This window comes from Vipera berus (genome assembly GCF_964194415.1).
Source record: "Vipera berus genome assembly, chromosome: 3".
In the NCBI taxonomy this organism is placed as follows: domain Eukaryota; kingdom Metazoa; phylum Chordata; class Lepidosauria; order Squamata; family Viperidae; genus Vipera; species Vipera berus.
Window position 1 is genome coordinate 56,052,610 of NC_138204.1, and position 19,914 is coordinate 56,072,523.

The 19,914-nt window shown below is 36.8% G+C and overlaps 1 protein-coding gene across 4 annotated transcripts in view; it reads left to right on the forward strand.

The window, feature by feature from the left end:
- Positions 1 to 19,914, forward strand: part of ST3GAL3 (ST3 beta-galactoside alpha-2,3-sialyltransferase 3) — a 216,014-nt gene that overhangs the window by 5,841 nt on the left and 190,259 nt on the right. For all 4 annotated transcript variants that reach the window (XM_081323183.1, XM_081323186.1, XM_081323184.1 and 1 more), the window contains exon 2: positions 11,953 to 12,096. In XM_081323183.1, coding sequence (XP_081179309.1) covers positions 11,976 to 12,096 — 121 coding nt within the window. In that variant the 5' untranslated portion in view covers positions 11,953 to 11,975. The remainder of the gene's footprint in view (positions 1 to 11,952; positions 12,097 to 19,914) is intronic.

Here is a 19,914-nt window from a genome sequence, read left to right on the forward strand (position 1 = left end):
ATCCATACCATGTCTATTCTAGACCATGAGTTATGTCGATTGGAGTAATGTGTATATTGTCTAGCCTTACGATTTCTTTCCCTCCAGACATCTTGAATATTTAGATCGTTAGCCAAGTTGAGAAAAGATCTCGGTAGAGTTCTTCTCTTCTTTTTCCTGAGCGTCTTACCCATATAATCCAAATTTATATCTAGGATAGCATTAAAGTCTCCTATTAAACAGATCTCCTCATAATCAATGCTACATATCTTATTGTGAAGTGTTTTAAAAAATTGTTCTTGATTATGGTTTGGGGCATATATCTCTACCATCATGACCTTCCTGTGGTTTATTACAACCTCGACTATCAGTATTCTACCCTCTTTATCGTTATAGATTTGTTTTGCTATCAATTTTGGGTTTACATATAATGCCACTCCTCTCTTTTTCTTGTGTTGGTCTAAGGAAACGAATAGATTCCCTATTTTTGGTTGTACTAACAAATATTTTTGTTGTTCCTTTATATGGACTTCTTGTATTGCCACGATATCCAATTGTTGATGAATGAGCCTATTAAAAAATTTCCGCCTTTTCACTGGCGAGTTTAGTCCATTAATATTCACAGACATAATACTACACTCCCCTCCCTTCATCTCACTTATTTCTAGTTTTTGTGGATCTTGTGATTCGGGGCTCTCTCTCTTCCTTGTCTCTGGTCCCATGTTTCTCTGTTGGCTCTCCAGGTTTATTCCTTCTATCCTCTGTTGCTAAGACCTTCCCATCCATTCAATTCTTAACATACATTTAATTTATTGTATTTAAGGTAAATGTTCATAGAAAATTCCAAACTTTTGTCCAATTCTCATCTGGCAAATCTTCTCGACTCCTTTCCTTGCTCTTAGTATCTATGGCCGAATGTCGTCCTCTGAGTAACCACAGATCAATGTACTTTGAAGGATCGAAAAGTCTCAGAGGTGCTCCGACAACTTTGATGAACAAAAGTGCTGAAATTGTCTTAGTCTTTAACGAAGCTCTTGTTGGGGTGGCAATTAGATTCATCTGTGAAAACCCACGTTCACATTCACTTGAAGAAATAGGAATGGTATTCAGAGCCCGTATCAAATGCAACAGTTTTTATGGATATGTCTTTTTGAGAATGTATTCACGGAATCCACGAATCATTTCTCTTTCATTTAGTTGCAGTCTGATAAGTTTCTGATTTCCACTTCTCCAAATGTCAGTTGAGTATTAACATCTTCAGGCCAATGTTTTTGATCAAGTACGCGAGACCAATACACCAACTCATCGTCTTTGCTATCAAGTAATCTTTTTTCAATTGACTCTTTCAATTTTGTATAAAGTATACTTGGGTCAATGGGAGGATCCTTTCTTGAATCTCTTTTGTGAAGTAAAACTCCACGAAAGCGAAGATCACTTACAGCAGCAACAGCACATTTATAATAGGGCCCAAAGTTCTGTCTTCTTTCTTCAAAAACTTGTACCAGTATTTTTATTTTCTTATTTGCCTTATACAAGTCGATGTTGCGGTCCTGTAGATCCAAACTTAAATCTGACAATTCTTGGAGAGCGTCACACATCAATCCTAGGTCCAATAAAAATTCTGTAGTTGTTATTTTTCTTTTCAAGCCATCATAAGTGCATTTATCATTTTTCTCTTGTAGGATCATGCATTGCTTGTTCAAAATGATACACAAGGGATTCAGAATTATTCCATACAGCCAAAACTGTACGCAAACTAGATGACACCCATTGGGTACTTAAAATTCTTCCAATTTTCAGCAGCTCAGTCCCCAGTAATTCTGCACATGAACGCAACTCTCTACTATTCTTTAGTGAAGCATGGTATATGACATACAGTTTATCAATAAATGATTGGAATCTATTTATTCCTGAAGTTTCCTTGGCAGCATCACCTACTGATAATTCTAGTCTGTGATTAGCACAATGCCAAACTATAATAGAATGAAAACGTTCTGACAGCAATTTTTTCACTCTACTTTTACATCCCATCATTACAGTGGCACCATCGCATGTCAGAGAAATCAAATATTTTTTTCAAATAATCTTCTGTCATCCCATAAGAGTAAAGACATTGGAATAAGGAATCAAATATTCCTTCTGCTGTTACTTTTTCAAGTTCTACCAAGTCCAAAAACAAATTTACTGGTGAATTCATTCCCATACTTTCGATACAGTATCGAACAAATACTATAAGGGTAGTATTTTTGCTTATTGTGGTTGATTCAACAATTATCAATGAAATTTTATTATTGGATTGAACAATTTCTTTAACCACAGTTTTCCTCATTTCTTCACATATGATTAACAATATATAATCTTAAAGGGCTTGCCGTTGTGATAGAAGATTGCTACCACTGCTCCAGAGTTTGGCTAACTTAAATATGCATAGCATCGTTAAATTTATTATTGCTGCTAAAGCTATGGATTACGGATTCACATTTCCCATGGATTGTCTTCTGTCCATGGGAGGGAAGCCTGGTAGATTCTAAATTTCATAATTTTAGTTATTCCTTTGTGGCAGGGTATATATGAGAACAAGCTGCAAAGGTCTTTAAAAACATGTTTCTCACATATTTATATTTTTGAATCATAAATATTAAATCTTTTTTCTTTCCAATGATCCAAACTAATGTTTTAGAAATATAATTTCCAGTTTTAGCTACAGTAAACAAGCAAATTACATTAAAGCTAAATTTAATGTTACTTGTTAAAGATATTTACTATATTTCAGAATTAGTATTCTTTCAGTCACAATCTTATTCCTATTCAATTTGGCTGATTTTAAAATGCAATGTAAAATCATAAGCACATAAAAAGAAAACAGAAGAAACAGCTGCAAATTAACTCAACAGTTCTATGCTTAGCAACATTTCCATTTAATGAAAGTCCTTGCTCTTTCCAAATCTTTTTCAGGGTTTATTTTCTATATACACAAACAATGGGAAATGAGTTTCTGGGCTGGTTCAAATTTTTTACACATTCCAAAAATTTCAGGTAATGTATCTGTTCCATATAAATATAAAAGCATGATAGGTTCTGTATTTGTACAATGGCCGATTATCTCAGTGTGCAGAAATGCAAACAGAAGTTGCAAGCCCTCTCCTTGAGTTCAGAGTCATCCCAGTGAGATAGTCAGCATATAAACTTAATAAATAACTTTTTTTTTCAAATGCCCCTATCAGGAATTGAATTTGAATGAAGTTTCAGAAAAGCACATGTTCTGTGCTGGTGGTACTAAGCTCCCAAAGATCTAGCATGGGATAAATGAATTCTTCCTAATAAAAATAACTTCCTGCCTTTTTCTAATCATCATTTCTTCCCTACAGCAATTTGAAAAGTAAAACAAAGTGAAACAAACCACTACTCCCTCCATGCAGGGAAAATTTCCTTGAGTCATACTTGGATATCCTATTTGCAAATAATATCTTACTTACCTAGTTGAGATGGTATAGTTGGGGAGCAGGAAGGAGTGCAAAGTTCCTGCCTTCGCTGCAACTTGCCTGTGAAACATTTGCCGGCCTGGTCTTTTGGCAAGCTCAGCAGCAATTCCTATTGACTTTAGAAAGCCAATAGCATAGCTGACTCAGGAATTCTGGGAGTTGAAATCCATGAGTCATAAAAGAGCAAAGCCTGCAATAGGCTTAAGCCAATAGCAGCACAACTTGTGCAAAAGTTTTTTTTTTTTGCAAAAAAAAGGTGCCGGAACGCCGTTCTGAGCGTTCTATGAGAAAAAAAGCCCTGCACATACTCATTTTTACAACTGAGGCAAGGATTTTTTAGAAGGCAGTTCTAAAACCTGTATTTTGAAATTTTGCAGTTCAGACAAGCAATTGTACTCGAGGCTATTTGCAATCACTTGCACTTCCTCATGATGAATTCCCATGAAGGCGTTAAATGCAAGAATTTACTATGTGACTGGAGCTATGTGTACAGAAAAAGAATACAGAGAGGCTTTGATAGTATTTACTTAGCATTTAAAAGAGGAACAGGTTTCAGTGGCAAACTGATTTTGTTTTAGAAGTTTGAATTTGCTTTGGATACTGTCATGTATATGGACTCTACATCTAAGCTATGAGAAGTTTCAGAGATGCCATGACACACACAGAATTTATTTATTTAGTTATTTATTATAAGTAGTCCTTGATTTACAACCACAATTGAGACAAAATGTATGTTACTAAGTGAGACATTTGTTAAGTGAGTTTTGCCCCATTTTACAACCTTTCTTGCCACAGCTGTTAAGTGAATCACTGCAGTTGTTTAGTTAGTAACACAGTTGTTAAGTGAATCTGGCTTCTGCATTGACTTTGCTTGACAGGAGGTCACAAAAGGTCATCACATGATCCTAGGACATTGTAACCATCATAAATGCGAGTCGGTTGCCAAGCCTCTGAATTTTGATCACATGACCATGTATAGTCGTAAGTGTGAAAAATGGTCATAAGTCACTTTCTTCACTGCCATTATAACTTTGAACGGTCACTAAACAAACTTGTAAATTGATTACCTGTACTTCAATTTATAGAACAGTCTGTCTTGCAAATTGTGCCTCTGGGTGGTGAATTTAGGATTACAATCAATGGAATAAAAACAATATAACAGTACCCAAGAATAACACAAGAATATTACAATTGCACTCAAGGACAATCAGACTCAAACACAATCACAATCATGTCAAGAAAAACCTTAATGAGCTTATCCAACCTACATAGTTGGGGAAACTTACTGGTTTTCAAACAGTTACGAAATACCAGTAGAATTGGTGGCCAAACAAATCTCAGGATGGCATTGGTTGGGTATAGGTTTGAAAGGGCAGATGCTATGCCAAAGAATGCTTATTTGACTAATTTAGAAGACCACTGGAGTCTGTTAGTGTTTCTGTGGTATTATTTATTTACAAATATATGTATGGCTGGGCACATGATTATGTGTTCATACCACTACAATAGATCCATATGTCCTATCCTTGGTACATTCTAAACTTATACTTTTATAGGATCACTTGAGGAGCAAAATTGAACAGGTTGAGTGCAGGATGGGTTAGTGTGTCTTCTTTGACCTTCGAGTGAAGCTACAGAAATACTTTTCAACCATAATTGGCTACTTTCTTTTATTGTAATGATCAAAGATTACTGGCCACCAACGTTTTGTACCAACAAAATACAGTTACAACTTTGTCAGGCTCAGTCCACACACATACAGCATAATGGCTCAAGCAAGACAAGGTTGAAGTCAAGTCATGGACAAGATGAGGTGTCTAATATAAGTAGTCCTTGATTTAAAACCATTCCTTTATGACTGTTCATAGTTACAGTGGCACTGGAAAAAGTGACTTACAACTAATCCTCACACTCACGACTGTCACAGCATCCCCGCAACCATGTGATCAAAATCTGGCACTTGGCAACCAGCATGTATTTATGATAGTTGCAGCATCCATGTCATATGATTGTCATTTGCTTTCAACAAGCAAAATCAATGGGAGAAGCCAGATTCACTTAACGACCACATGATTCACTTAACTGCCACAATTCACTTAACAACCATAGCAAAAAGGTGGTAATATTGAGCACAACTTGCTTAACCATCTTGCTTAGCAATGGAAATTCTGGTCCTAATTGTAGCTGTAAGTCAAGGACAACCTGCAGTCAGAAAGAGAGGGGGGAATTTCCACAAGACCGATTGGAAAAGTGGGCAAAAACAAAAGAATAAAATTTTAACAGGGAGAAATGTAAAGTCATACATCTAGATAAGGAAAACAAAAGAAACACGTTCAGGATGCGCAAGATCTTATTCAAAAGCACACATGAGAAGGACTTGGGTGTACTAGTGAATCACAAGCCAACATGTCTCAACATGTCAGCCTCTGTAAATTTACACTAATAAATAAGAATGATTGGGTCTGTCAGTCCTGTGTTTTTTTTAACTTAATAGAGCGCCTTTGTCAGTTATTCCTATTCATTTAAACTAGTATTTCTTCAGGTTTTTGTAATTGCGAATGTGGACAACTAATGTAGATTCTTGAACGTGCCAAAATCACACAATTAAATAAACAATCCCTCCTTGTTTTTGACTTCAAAAGGTGGGAATTCACCTTTGTATGTTTCAGTAAATCAGCATTTTCAGAACTAAAACATTTTTAATTGGCGGGGAATGTTGAGTGATGGGTACTGAGATGATGAGTAGCTGATTCGTGGTAAATGCAGGGATGTGGAGCTGAGCTGATGATTTGGCTTTTGCAGGGAGATGGCAGGTTGAGGCAGTGAGTGGCCCAGTTCTGGCCAGTTGAATTTTGGTGAACGTGGGGAGGCCAGGGGCTCAGGGTAGCATACCAGTTTTGACTGATAAAAGTGGAATGGGGGGGGGGAATGGAATGGGGAATCACCTCGTGATTTTCAGATCAGAGTTTGAGAGTCATTGATATAAATGGCTGAGGAGAGTACCATAAGCTTCCTAGACTTTTATGAAAAGGTTACAACACTAATAGTGAGACTCGGATGTACCCTTTTTTAACAACTCTGCCTCTTATTAAACTTATGATTAGAAGATTTTTGTTTTATTTCAGCAGTGGTACACTGTTGCAGTAATGGCATTGATTACACAGGTAGACGTTGAGCTGAAAATTTGCATTGTTAAGCAAGGCAGTTGTTTTGCCCCACGTTACGACCTTTTTGCCACCGTTGCTAAGCAAATCAGTGCAGTTGTTAAATAGAATCATGAGGTTGTTATGCGAACTTGGCTTTCCCCATTGACTTTGCTTGTCAGAAGCCAACTGGGAAGGTTACAAATGGTGATCACATGACTCTGGGACAGTGCAGATGTCATAAATACATGAAGTTGTCAAGCACCTGAATTTTGATTACATGGCCATGGAGATGATGCAATAGTTGTAGGTGTGAAAACCAGTCATAAGTCACTTTTTCAGCACCACTGTAACTTTGAAGGGACACTTAAAGAATGATTGTAAGTTCAGGACACTGAGCTTGTCGATCAGAAGGTCAGCAGTTTGGCGGGTCGAATACCGAGTGCCGCATAACAGAGTGAGTGCCTGTTACTCGTCCCAGCTTCTGCCAACCTAGCAGTTCGAAAGCACGTAAAAATGCAAGTAGAAAAATAGGGACCACTACGGTGGGAAGGTAACAGCGTTCCATGCGCCTTTGGCGTCTAGTCATGCCGGCCACATGACCACGGAGACATCCTCGGACAAGCGCTGGCTCTTCGGCTTTGAAACGGAGATGAGCACCGGCCCCTAGAGTCGGAAACTATTAGCACGCATGTGCGGGGGAACCTTTACCTTTACTTTTAAGTTCAGGACTACCTTCCTATATCTTTCTGAATGCTTTATCCATGGAAAAGTTAGATGTCTAATTTGTCCAGTTGAAACTTGGGGGCTTCATCTGGCTGTCGGGTGAAATATCTGCAATATGTTCACAGCAAATTGGTGACAAGGAAGCAACGAACAGTGCAAGAGCAGGATGTACACAATGCATAGAGACATTTCAAGGTGTGGCTTTTCCTAGTTATTTGGTCAAATGGATTATTGAAGTTCAGGGGAAAAGCTTAGCAGGGAGCAGAGCTGGGGGGGACATTATAATTGCTCATTCACAAAATCTTAGTGAGGGTGCCATCAGTCCTGTTCTTTGATGTTGGAGGAAACTCTCAGCATTGCTTATTTATTTATGGAAGGTTTTTTGGTTTTTTTTAAAAAAACTGGAGTGCTCTCAGCAAAGCCAGCCCATGGCATTTTTGCTTGCCACATGTTTGGAGAAGGTATTTGAAAACAGACTGTGAAAAGTTGAAGCCATGATTTGGCAACCTGCTGTAATTAAGCTGACATGAAGTGACTTGTGGCTGATGTGGTAGCGGTGCTTTTGTTTTGTTGCTGAAAGATCAAAAGGAATCTTTTAATCCCTTTCCTACTTGCATTCTCCTATACGCCAAGTGTTCTGTAAACAAAGGCTAAGTGAAGTGGGGCAAAGAGCAACATATGCCTCAGTCTAGTGGCTTTAGTCATACATTTTGTTCTCATGGTTTGCTCGACCGTTGTGTTTGGGATTGAGAACATACCAAGTCATAAATCAAAATTCATGTTAAACTGAATTCAAACAACCACATTCTGGCTTAGCATTACAGTGTGTATATATCTAGCCCAGGGGTCTTCAAACTTGGCCCTTTTATGACTTGTGGACTTCAACTCCCAGAATTCCTAAGCCAGGCACGCTGGCTGAGGAATTCTGGGAGTTGAAGTCCACAAGTCATAAAAGGGCCAAGTCTGAAGACCCCTGATCTAGCCAATGTGTGCCTGAAATTACCCTGAATCAATTCATACTGTCCTTCTAAATTTCACATTCTATTCAAAAAATTATGAATAACACCCTAATTGTTTCTGCTGGCCTGGGATTATTGTGGAATTCAGAACAGTTTGGCCAGTACTCTGTTAAAATGTTTTAATAAAATAGCGAAACTAAATTGGACACAATGAAGAATAGATCATACCCACCCTGGTGATTTTAATATGTAATTTTACAAGATATAATCTCAGACAGTGTTTCGCTGCAGGGGATAGTGAACTGGAAACAGGACTGAGTGCTTCCACTTCTCCCTGTCCTTTCATTGATTTGTGTGCATTTAACCATGAATTCTTCTTTTAGGATTTTTTTGGTTTGCTGACTTTAAGGTAGTTTTCTAGAATGGTGTTGGATCAAAACAGGAAATAGTTATCTAAATACCGCTTTATACATCCTTAGTAAGACCACACCTGGAATACAGGTAGTCCTCAACTTATGACCACAATTAAGCTAAGTGAGAAATTTGTTAAGTGAGTTTTGCCCCATTTTACGACTTTTCTTGCCAGATTTATTGAGTGAATCACTGCAATTGTTAAATTAGTAACACAGTTATTAAGTGAATCTGACTTTCCCATTGACTTTGCTTGTCAGAAGGTTGCAAAAGTTCACATGGTGCCAGGACACTGCAACTTGTCATAAATATGAACCAGTTGTCAAGCATTTGAATGTAAATCACATGACTGTGAGGATGGCGTAATGGTCATAAGTGTGAAAAATGGTCATAAGTCACTTTTTCCAATGTCGTAACTTTCAATGGTCACTAAATGAACTGTTGTAAGTTGAAGACTACCTGTAGTGCATCCACCTTTGGTCACCGTATTACACCAAAAATGTTGAGTGCAAAAGAGCAGCTAAAATAATTAAGGGCCTGGAGACTAAAACATATGAAGAACGATTGCAGGAATTGGGTATAGCCAGTCTAGAGAAAAGAAGGACTAGGGGGTGACACAATAGTAGTATTCCAGTATTTGAGGGATTGCCACGAAGAAGAGAGGGTCAACTTATTTTCCAAAGCACCAGAAGGCAAGACGAGAAACAATGGAAGGACACTGACCAAAGAGAGAAGCAACCTGGAATTAAAGAGAAACTTCGTAACAGTGAGAACAATTAATTAGTAGAACCACTTGCCTTCAGATGTTCTGGGTGCTTCATCATTCCAGGTTTTTAAGAAAAAGACTGGACAACCACCTATCTGAAATTGTGTAGGGCAGGGGTGTCAAATTTGCTGCATCACGTGACATGTCACGACATATCTCGACTTTTTCCCCCTTGCCAGAGCTGAGGTGGACGCGGCTTTTATGTGACACATCCATCCCATGGGCCAGGAATTTGATACCCCTGGTGTAGGGTCTCCTGCTTGAGCAGGGGGTTGGACTAGAAGACTTCTAAGGTCCCTTCCAGCTCTATCCTGATTGATTAATCGAACAGCTCTTGCTAAAGGGAGGATAGAGAAAGGCAGGATGTGGCTAAGCTTGTGGCTGAGTTCTGTCTCTTGACCTAGGTTTGTATGTTGCTGGTCCAAAATTATGCAAATAAATAATTCCACCAAAATATTCATCCTTGAGATTCTTACACAATTTATCAATTTAACCACAGTGACTCATGCATTAAGTTAGTAGTCCATTCTAGAATAGCAGATTTGCATCTTCTATACCAGCAAGCAATTATTCTTGCTATATCATGACACGAGCAATATAATACTAATTATCCAGGATCTAATGAGAATCGCTTTGCAACCGACTTCCTGTTCCTGTTTTCAGCAAAGCAGTTGGAGAATTTGAAACGTCGGATTCTCCGGCTGAAATTTCTTTTTGTTGGGGACCCTAAGGGGCCAGAATCCACCCTGAAGGGGTGGAATGAAGGAAGGAAATCCCAGGGACTTAGGAGAGACAGCGGTCTCTCCTAACAGTCCAGGAGAAGCCTCCCAGAAACCAACAGAAGAAAAGGCTGGCTAATGCCATGTCCAATCATAGCTAAAGCAACGGAAGTCATAAGCGATTAAATTAAGCGAATAGCAAACAGCATGCTTGAATCTGGGTAAGAATACTGATTTTCTCTATCCTACCTACTTTCCTGAAGAAGAAAATCTCCAAAATAAGTGATCTCTGAAGAAGGAAAGGGGGAAGGGGACTCTGCTTCCTCTCTTTCAGTTGGGCGGCAAAATTTACCCTTTAGAGAAAGAAAACAACTAGAAAGACATGAACAATGAGCAAATGCTGACACCTGCTGGTGGATGAGGATTTTTTCTTTTCTTTTTTTCTCTTTGAACTTTTAAGCTTTTAGAAAATACACCTGTTTAAACAAAATGCAGATAACACAGCTGAAGCAATGAATACTTTACAAAAGGAAACATGTGATGAGCGACAACAATTCCAAAGGACAATGACTTTAAACCACATAGAAATCCAGAATAACTTTGAGAGTGTGAATCAACTCATTTTGAACTTAATTTCACTGCAAGAAATTTCTCAGGAAAATACTGTAGAGATGATTGAACAAAACTCTGAGGATAGAGATTTAAAGAAGGAACCTTATAAAACGCTCATTTCACAAAGGGAAGCATATGATAAGCAGCAAAAATTTCAAAGGACAATGACCTTAAACTACAAGGAAATGCAGAAGGACCCTGAGAGCATGAATCAACTTATTTTTAACTTAATTTCACTTCAAGAACTTTCTCAGGAAAATATAGCAGAGATGATTAAATATAATTTTGAGGATAGAGACTTGAAGATGGAATCATATAAAATAAAAAATTATGATTTAATCCAAATGGGAAATATTTTAATATGTTTAAACAACTTTGAAGATAAAGAGAATCGCTTTGCAAGTTTATAGTACTTATCCTATTGTTACTATTCCAGAAAATGTGGATCACCTTAATACATACTGTGGTATATTTAAAGTAGAGGAAAAATGGGTTGTTATAACATAAACTTATAATATCACATATGTTATATGTTATAAATTATGCTTAAGTAATTATTTATATAATTTATATAAATTTATATAATTAAGAGATATTGGTTATACTGTATTTCCCAGTGTCATTTCTGTGAAATATTTTTTGGCTTGACAATTTACATTTGGTATTGTTTTAAATAACCAAAATAGTATGTTCTTGAGAAACAATTCAATAGTGAACAAGTTCTTCAGATTAATCATTCTAATAACAACTGAATCATGCTTGGAAAAGCAGCAAATTACTCAGAAATGCATTCTGTTTTTTTCACAAAATTTACTTCCACTCAGGTGTCATGAATAAGAATGTCTGGATATTATATTTGTTGGGAATGGAGCATGCTTAGATAATTTATACATACTTGGTTTTTTACTTTATTTCTTTGCTAGAATTACTGTATATCCCAACTTTTCTCCAGGAACTCAAGTTGACCTACATAAGATTCTTTCCTCCAGTTGTTCCCCATAACAACATCCTTGCAAAGGTGGCTGGGTTAAATGAAAGTAGCTTGCTCAAAGTCACCAGGTGAGACCAGAACCTTGGTCTCTCCAGTCCTAGTCAAACATCTTAACCTTATGCTATATAAACCAACTTGAGAATACACCTTTTTTTTTTACCCAGATTTTATAGAAGAGCCATTCCATATGAAGATGGGACTGCTGGTGTTTATGCGTAACGTGCTACTTGCTCTCTGCCTCTTTCTAGTCTTGGGGTTTCTGTATTACTCAGCTTGGAAACTGCATCTGCTCCAATGGGAGGATTCAAGTAAGTATACTGGTTGTGTAAGCCATCCAAGAATCTGTTGATTTATAACTAAATAATTTCCTTATTTTTTAAAGTTTTATTTTTTTTAGAATAATCTAAGGAAAACTCAAACAAGTGTTGTGATGTTTCATGAGCTGTAATATTAAATTTGCCTTTTCTCAGTATTTTTGTTATAAGACTTAAGTATTTGAACATTTAAACAAATTGTACATTTCCTACTCTTGATACATAAAGACATTTTCACGGTTGTGGCTATAATTCATGCTATTAAAAATTGTACGTAGGTATTTGGGAGTTCTGTATATCCTCTGCCTTTGTTTCAGGTGGACTTTTATTCTATGTGTGGAGGTACGTTGTCATTTCCCTCTTTTCTTTAGCTTATGTGTTAAAACTATGCAACACTTTGTAATCAAAGGCTATGGAAACACACTTGCAACACTAGTCTGCAAGTTTTTAAATGTGTCTTTTTCCTAGGATGGTGCTGCAGAGGGCCATCTGATTACCCTGTAATCAGCAATACAGTGGCTGCTTTAAAGAGGAGTTACATACATGCTGCAAAGTAGTCTTTTTGCCTTCAAAACTGAACCATTACACAAACTTACTACATATCTATGTAACTTGTCAGATTGTTTTGAATTGGTTGCATAGATGAATTATTTGATATTTATGAGTACATTACGTACATGTATAATATAATTCAGCAGCTGCTTAGATACAATGAATGCATCAAAGTTTGCATGGACTTAGAAACAATTCAGGGAACAGTATCCCAGCATATGCTGAGGCTACCACATCAGGGGAGATTAGACTAGTTTTGCCACAAATGAAGAATTTGTTTTTTGCTTTTCCAGTATTTCATTAAGTTAGGAGATGGTATTTTATTGTTAAATAATTCATTAAATCCTGGATACGACCGATAACAGGGAGTACAGTTTATTTAGAATTAATCTGAGAACAATCTCTTTCAGCATTAGCTTTACTTCTTTTTTGCTTTATTTGAATTATCACCTTTCTATACAATTTTATTTCATGATGATGAGCTAGCATATTCCATGTCTCTATTAGTCACATAAACATTCCTGATATGTGAATATTATATAAATATTTTTCACAAGTTGGATATTGTTGAAATGATGTTAGTTTTTATTTTTAGCACAGTTTAATAGAGGTAATGAGTTGTCTAATCGGGGGAAATAATAAATTGAGATGGTTTACTGACTTTCATCTACTATCACTTTTGTGGCAGCATCAGAGCCTTTTCTCAAGAGTTAACGTTAAAATAGTTATTGTTTTTTTAAGGAGTGCAGATTCTGAGCATTCTGCTCAGTTATAAATCTATAACATCCCACTTTAATTATTACGATAATTTCATTATTGTGATAAGAAGTGTCTAAATAACTGCATGACAAATTATTTCAGGGGACTTAAAAATAACAAGGATGTATATTTGAAAACAGAAGTACAGTGGAAGAGCAATGGCATTTAGACGTATATATACTGCTTCAAACAGTTGTGTAATAACTATCCCTGATGAAGATATAGTGCAAAGATCTTGGTTCTAATCTATACTAATAAGGATAGAGACCTTAAGAAGAGTAAAAGCTAATTTACTACATCATGTATTCTAGGGCAGACATGTCAAACACAAGGCCCGGGGGCCGGATCCAGCCTGTGAAGTGGTTTCATGCGGCCCGTGAAGCCATCCTGGAAACAGTGAGGGAACGGTCCCCACTGCCTTGGCCCTGGCCCAGAGACCCTCCTTCTGCCAGAGGCCCTCAGATCTGTCCCACTCCTGCCCAGGCCCCCATAGGCACCCTTGATGCGAACGATGTAGAGCTGGCCATGCCCACCCAGTAGGCCATACACACTCTAGCCACACCCACCCAGTAGGCCATGCCCACCCTGGCCATACCCACCCGGCCCCCTGAGGGCAACTGCAATGCTGATGCGGCCCTCAATGAAATTGAGTTTGACACCCCTGTTCTAGGGTCATGGGCTTTTACATACAGAACTCCATCTAGGAGTTGCTTCTACAAGTGATTCAGAAGGGAATGTAGGCAGCTAGTAGAAAGACCAGAAGCAACTCCTGACGCCTTCTTTCTGCATCCTTCTGTGTTATTCTTCTCCTTTGTCAGTCAACTTTCAGGGAACTTAGACAGCAGAAATTAAAACTTGTTATGTTTTTTTCGCCACCTACTGTTTCTTTTTTCAAGCTACAAACATATCTGAACCTGTATTGTATAATACAGATGCTTCTTATCATTGGGGAACAAGTCAAATTGAAGGGGAAAAGTGTGCCCTCTTTTTTCAGATTATTGTTTGGTTAAGATCCTCTTTGCAACTTTTTCAATAAGCAACTAATGAAGAATAAACAACAGGGGCAGCCTGGATATTAAATGGAAAAGACTTAATTGGTTATGGTGAAACAGGAGGTATACTTGTGTATCTAAATTTTTAAATATGTCTCCTGAAGATTATTGCAATTGGGTGTAATAGATAATTGAAAAGAGAACATTTTCTTCTAAAGAAATTAGAATTTTTTTTGAATACTTATTAACCTATAAGAATGGCATATTTGGAACTACGTCATTAGTATGTTTATGATTAGATTTGATAACTGGTCTCCATGGCCTAAGACAGTAGACTTTCTCAATCCCTCATCTGAGAGCCTATAAATAAAAAACTGGGGACTGGATTTGGGACTCTTCATACATGACCTGTGAGTTTTATCAGTAGCAGAGTATTTGGGCAATCAAATTGTAATGTATGCTCTCTCTTAGCATCTGTTATAGAAGTTCTTGCAGCGTTCTTAACACCTTCTTGTTGGCAAATAGAGATAAGGCTTCCTAAACACTACAGCTCTGAAATCTACAAATTCCTAAGTCAAGGATCCTCAGACTTTGTTTTGTCACAATTTCCTAAAATAAGAAATGAATTTGTGTATCCCTCCTTTCCCATAACAAAAACTCTTGGAACGTGCTCTCTGACAAAACTTCTGTTCAAGGCAGCTGTTGGCTGGTCCTGGTGAAGCAGGGATGTATTTTGGCAGTGATCGGTGTGTCTGGGCAAGCCACACTTTCTAACTAGAATTAGATTACTATCAGAATTTGCTCCTGGGGCTGGGCCTTTCTTCAGTGACCTTGTGCCGTGGTAACAGCCCCTTTTGTATCACAAAAGCTGTCAAACAAGCCCAGTACACTTGGCCCAGTCCAATACCAGCAGAGTGGAAGTGCATGTAACCTGCCACACATTTTTGAAGGGCTACAATCCAGTTTGAGAATCCCTTCTTGAGTGATTGTGGAAATTGTTCAGTAGCTGTTTTTTGTAGTCCGTGTCAGTTTTCTGCTGAGATATGACACCATATTCTTAGTCATTCCTTCTTGTTCCTTTCAGTAGCTCCCCACCCCAGTGTTTGTATAGCAAGACCATTTGAGATAGGGAAAAACTGGATATCGTTCTTATCATTTTTTCCTGTGTCTTTTCATTTCCATGGAAACAGAAAGTAGATGTATAAGAAAATGGTCTGATTTGCTTTGCTGCTGCTGGTTGTTCCTGATTTTGTTTCCATATCTCTGGCAGCAAGTCTTGTGGAGAAATAACCTGAATTTAAATTCTTGAAAAAACGATGGAACACTTTAGTCATGATAAGACAGACTTTTTAATTTATCTGGTTTTATTCTGACTTGTTAATTGAGAAACAAACCAGGGATGCTGGTTTGGAAAGAATGCTAAACAAACCAAGGGTGATTCATTATTTGTTTAGTTTTTCTGCCAGGTGGAAGAGATACACCCATTTTGCTTATTCTGGACAATTCAGCTTTCTAAAACATTCAGGCATATTGTACGACTAATTATGCTCTTTCCCTTAAAGTCTTTGGAGAATTTTTAAAAGATCTGGGTACATCCTCTTCCTTCTTTAGCTGCTGACAAAAAAATATTTTATTACTGGAATTTGGCTATTTAGCCCCAAATAAGCAATTTTTGGAACCTGTATCATAAATGTTGGAAAACTAAAAATATTAAAGTAGTCTTAAATAAGTTTAAAATATTAATCTATACTTCTGAAAATATCAGAAATACACAGTTGATTGGAATTATTGTAAAAAGTATAGTTCTTTGATTGTTTTGGTTGTTTCCTGTCAAAATATATGATGGGCTCTCTGGGGACTAACAGTTTGCAACAAAGCCAAGGCCTTATTAGAATGCTTTTTATAGTGTAGTAAATATGACACGCTAGTGTTGCAGATAGAATGCTGGGACTAAAGCATCAAAAGTAGATTAAAAAAAATCCAGCAACTATGATTCAAGATTTGCAGCTCCAGAAATTTCTTTTAATAATTTTAAAAAGCCCAAAGAAGATCTTCATATTCTCATATTATTTATGCTAGTATTGTTTTGAACTTCAGTTTGTATTGCCAATATCTTGTGAAATCATACAGTGGTGACTGCCAACTGAGAATGGTGATTTTGCCAATATCTTGTGAAATCATACAGTGGTGACTGCCAACTGAGAATGGTGATTGCTAAAGGTAAATATTGCTACTATAAATTAATTACTTAGGGAAATCTTTCCAGAGCTGGACAAGATCTTATCTTTACCAGGTTAATTTAACCTGGGCAATAGATAGTCCTGCACTTCCATTCTAGACTTATGACATAAAGATAATAAAGGTAAAATTAAGAATATCAACATATAAAAGTTTTATTAAAAGACAAGATAATAATGAAACGTTTATAAATATTTATAAATATTTATTTCAATTCAGCTTAATTTAGCGGAAGAAATTGAAAAACAAATAGTAAAACACAAAGAAACGATTAGTGATTTGAGACTTAAAAATAAGCAGATATTTTATTAAATAATGATCAGTTTTATGCTGACAGCGCATAACAATTAGTTGATTCAATTGGGCAATCATTGAAAAGACAACAAAATGAAATACCTAGTGCCTTTACTAGTCCAGCATAAGATATATGTTATATATCACACTTTTCTTTATTTTAATTCATTACAAGCCACTGTTTTTTAAAAATACGTTATGGGGAACATTTCCAAAATAAACTATTTCCAAAGAGGCTATCACTCTGATGTGATGATGCATGGGATCTATTACTTTCCACATCTATTGTAATGGATAGTTTGCTTTTTAAAAATTATTCTGTCCTGCCCTTTAAATTAGCAGGTTTGAAATATTTGATAACAGTCATAACTGTTTGCTATGATCTCATAATATCAATTGTATTTAGACAATAACATTCTCACCATGTATGCTCTAGCACACAGGTGTCAAACTCACCATGTCACATGATGTGTTGCAACATATCGTGACTTTTTTTGTATTGCTGGAGCAGGGGTGGGTGCCGTCTTCTTATGATAACACTGGCCAGCGGGCCGGCAGTTTGACAACCCTGCTCTAGCAGTAGAACTAATTACCTCACTAAAATTGAAAATATGCAGGATGCTGATTTTTCACTCCAGAAACAACCAAAAATTTGTAGCATAGACCAATTGGAACAAGAGATGTATATATGGAATTTATTTCATGCAACATGATTCTTTTCCTTTGCATCATTTGTACCGGAGTCTCTTTCATTCTCCCAAAATCACTATTCACATTTAAGACATCTTCTGGATTGTTATGATAGGATAGGACATACAAAGGGCTAAATTCTAAGGAAAATGAATTGGAAGAAATTCAGGTTCCCTCTGGCTCTTTTATACCATGATAATTCCCTTTTTCCTACTCAGGAAATTATTTGGATCCTGGCCATCATTATATTTCTAAAATACTGCATGGACAAAATGCAGTATTTTTAAAGAAACTTGTAAATACTGAATTCCCAGACTACCATGTTTAAATAATTTCTTACGTGTCTTGGCAGAAACATTTTGCCTCTTTCATGTTCATTTTTTTAAAATATAACTTCATATTAATTTTTGGAAATTACAGTATTCTCAGCTAGCTAAACATTGTTTTTACTAGCTTTGTTTGAATTGCACTTCAGCTCCTGTGAGAATGAATATTGCTGAACTAATTTTGCCTAGATTAATTAATTAGCCCAAAGAATCCCTAATTGCAGTGCCATATGCTTTCAAAAACAGCACTATTGTATCCAAACGTCTATAAAGTTAGCAAGCCTGAAACAGTCTGTTACCAAAATAGATAGAAACTATCCCAGCCTTTCAAAAGAGAGTAGCCAGTGACACTGCAGATGGGATTCAACCCTTGATTCCATTGTAAATAGAGCTTGCATTTGAGATAGTATTCTTTTGTAATGACTTTTCTCAATAAATTTACTTACTGAATTGGGTTTGATGAGATGGATAATCTCTACCCACTTGCCATAGCTTGGGGAGAGTATTTGATTGGAGGATTGTAGTGCTGGATCCTCCCCCTCTTCTCTCCAGAAAAAAACTCAGTTTTCTCTTATGTCTAATTTCCCTTTCAAAGGGAGGCTGTTCCAGAACAGAAGTACTATGATTAAAAAAAAATAAGTCCTGTCCTGAGCTCCCTCAGTTCATAAAATTTGGCTACCATAAACACAGTGAGAGCACCACTTTGGATGGGTCAAAATTGTTTGGAGAAAGTAGCCTTGAAGGTTCCTTTCTAGTAGTGAAAACATTATTTAGCTAAATCTGGGTCATCTGAAATTTAACAATGTTGAATATACTTTAAAGCATGTTAAGTTAGCCAGAATGGTTAGTATTGTTATGAATTTCTGTAGTTACGTACAGATTGTGAGCCTTTATGTGCTTGTACAATGTTGTGGTAACCACCCAGAAACAGTTCTTTGTAGATTACCAAGTAACAAGTAATCTTTAAAATCAGTGTGGTAATGCAAAGTACCGTACATAATTTGTTAACCACCTGAGGGCAGTAGGCTTCTTTCTTTGGGAACCTAGAGAAAATCTTTTTTTTCCCTCTAAATAATTTGGGGGGAAGGAGGAAAGTGTCAGCCTTTCTATTTTTGGAAATGTTATTTCAAAGAATAGTAATTAAAGTGTTTTTATTAGGGAAAAATTTCAAAGAAGAATGTAGAAAACAGCACATTAAATGGTCAGTTCAAGACTGGAAATTAAGTAATTTTCTTATTTGTTGGAAATGTCTTTGGGAATGTCTTATAAGGTAATACTAATAGCAGTGTTGAAGCCAGGGAAGTTGTAACATGTCCACTTTTGTTTTTAATTTTATATTCAATAAAACTTGTTTTTTAAAAAAGAGAATGTCATCATATAAGGATCTCAACTGATTTCTTTATATTTGAATTTACAATAACCAAAGGTCTTGAGTTTTCATTAATTTAGGATGATTCTTGCCCAGTTGTTAGCTAGTACAGTACACTCAGTTTAGGTCTGAAACTGCCTTATGGCCATCTGGATGATATATTTACATTTGTTGTTCTTAATATTTTGCAAAATACTTAGATACCACACCGTTGAAGGAAAAGACTTCATCGTGGTTCAGTCCAAGCCGGGAATAAACAACATGGCGACTGCTTTAGAAAGAAGGTTGCAGTTTATTGAAGAGGAGAGCCAGACAAAGATGGCTCTGGAAAAAAGAAAGAGCAAGCACATGTAGGGAGTGGGTTTTTATACCCTCTGGAGCCTTTTGTTTGGAGTTGTTTCCTGTTCCTGTTTGAGGCTTTGTATTTCCTGTGTCATGTATTCTGATCTGAGTCTGGGTGTGCCCTTCTGGTATTCTGATGGTGGTGGGTTAATCCTACTATGTCCCAAGGGTCATATCCTGCTTCCCTGGGGCTGTGGCTGATGACTCTTAGATTTTTGGTGTTGATTCTAGGGATCTTTCTTCCTAATCC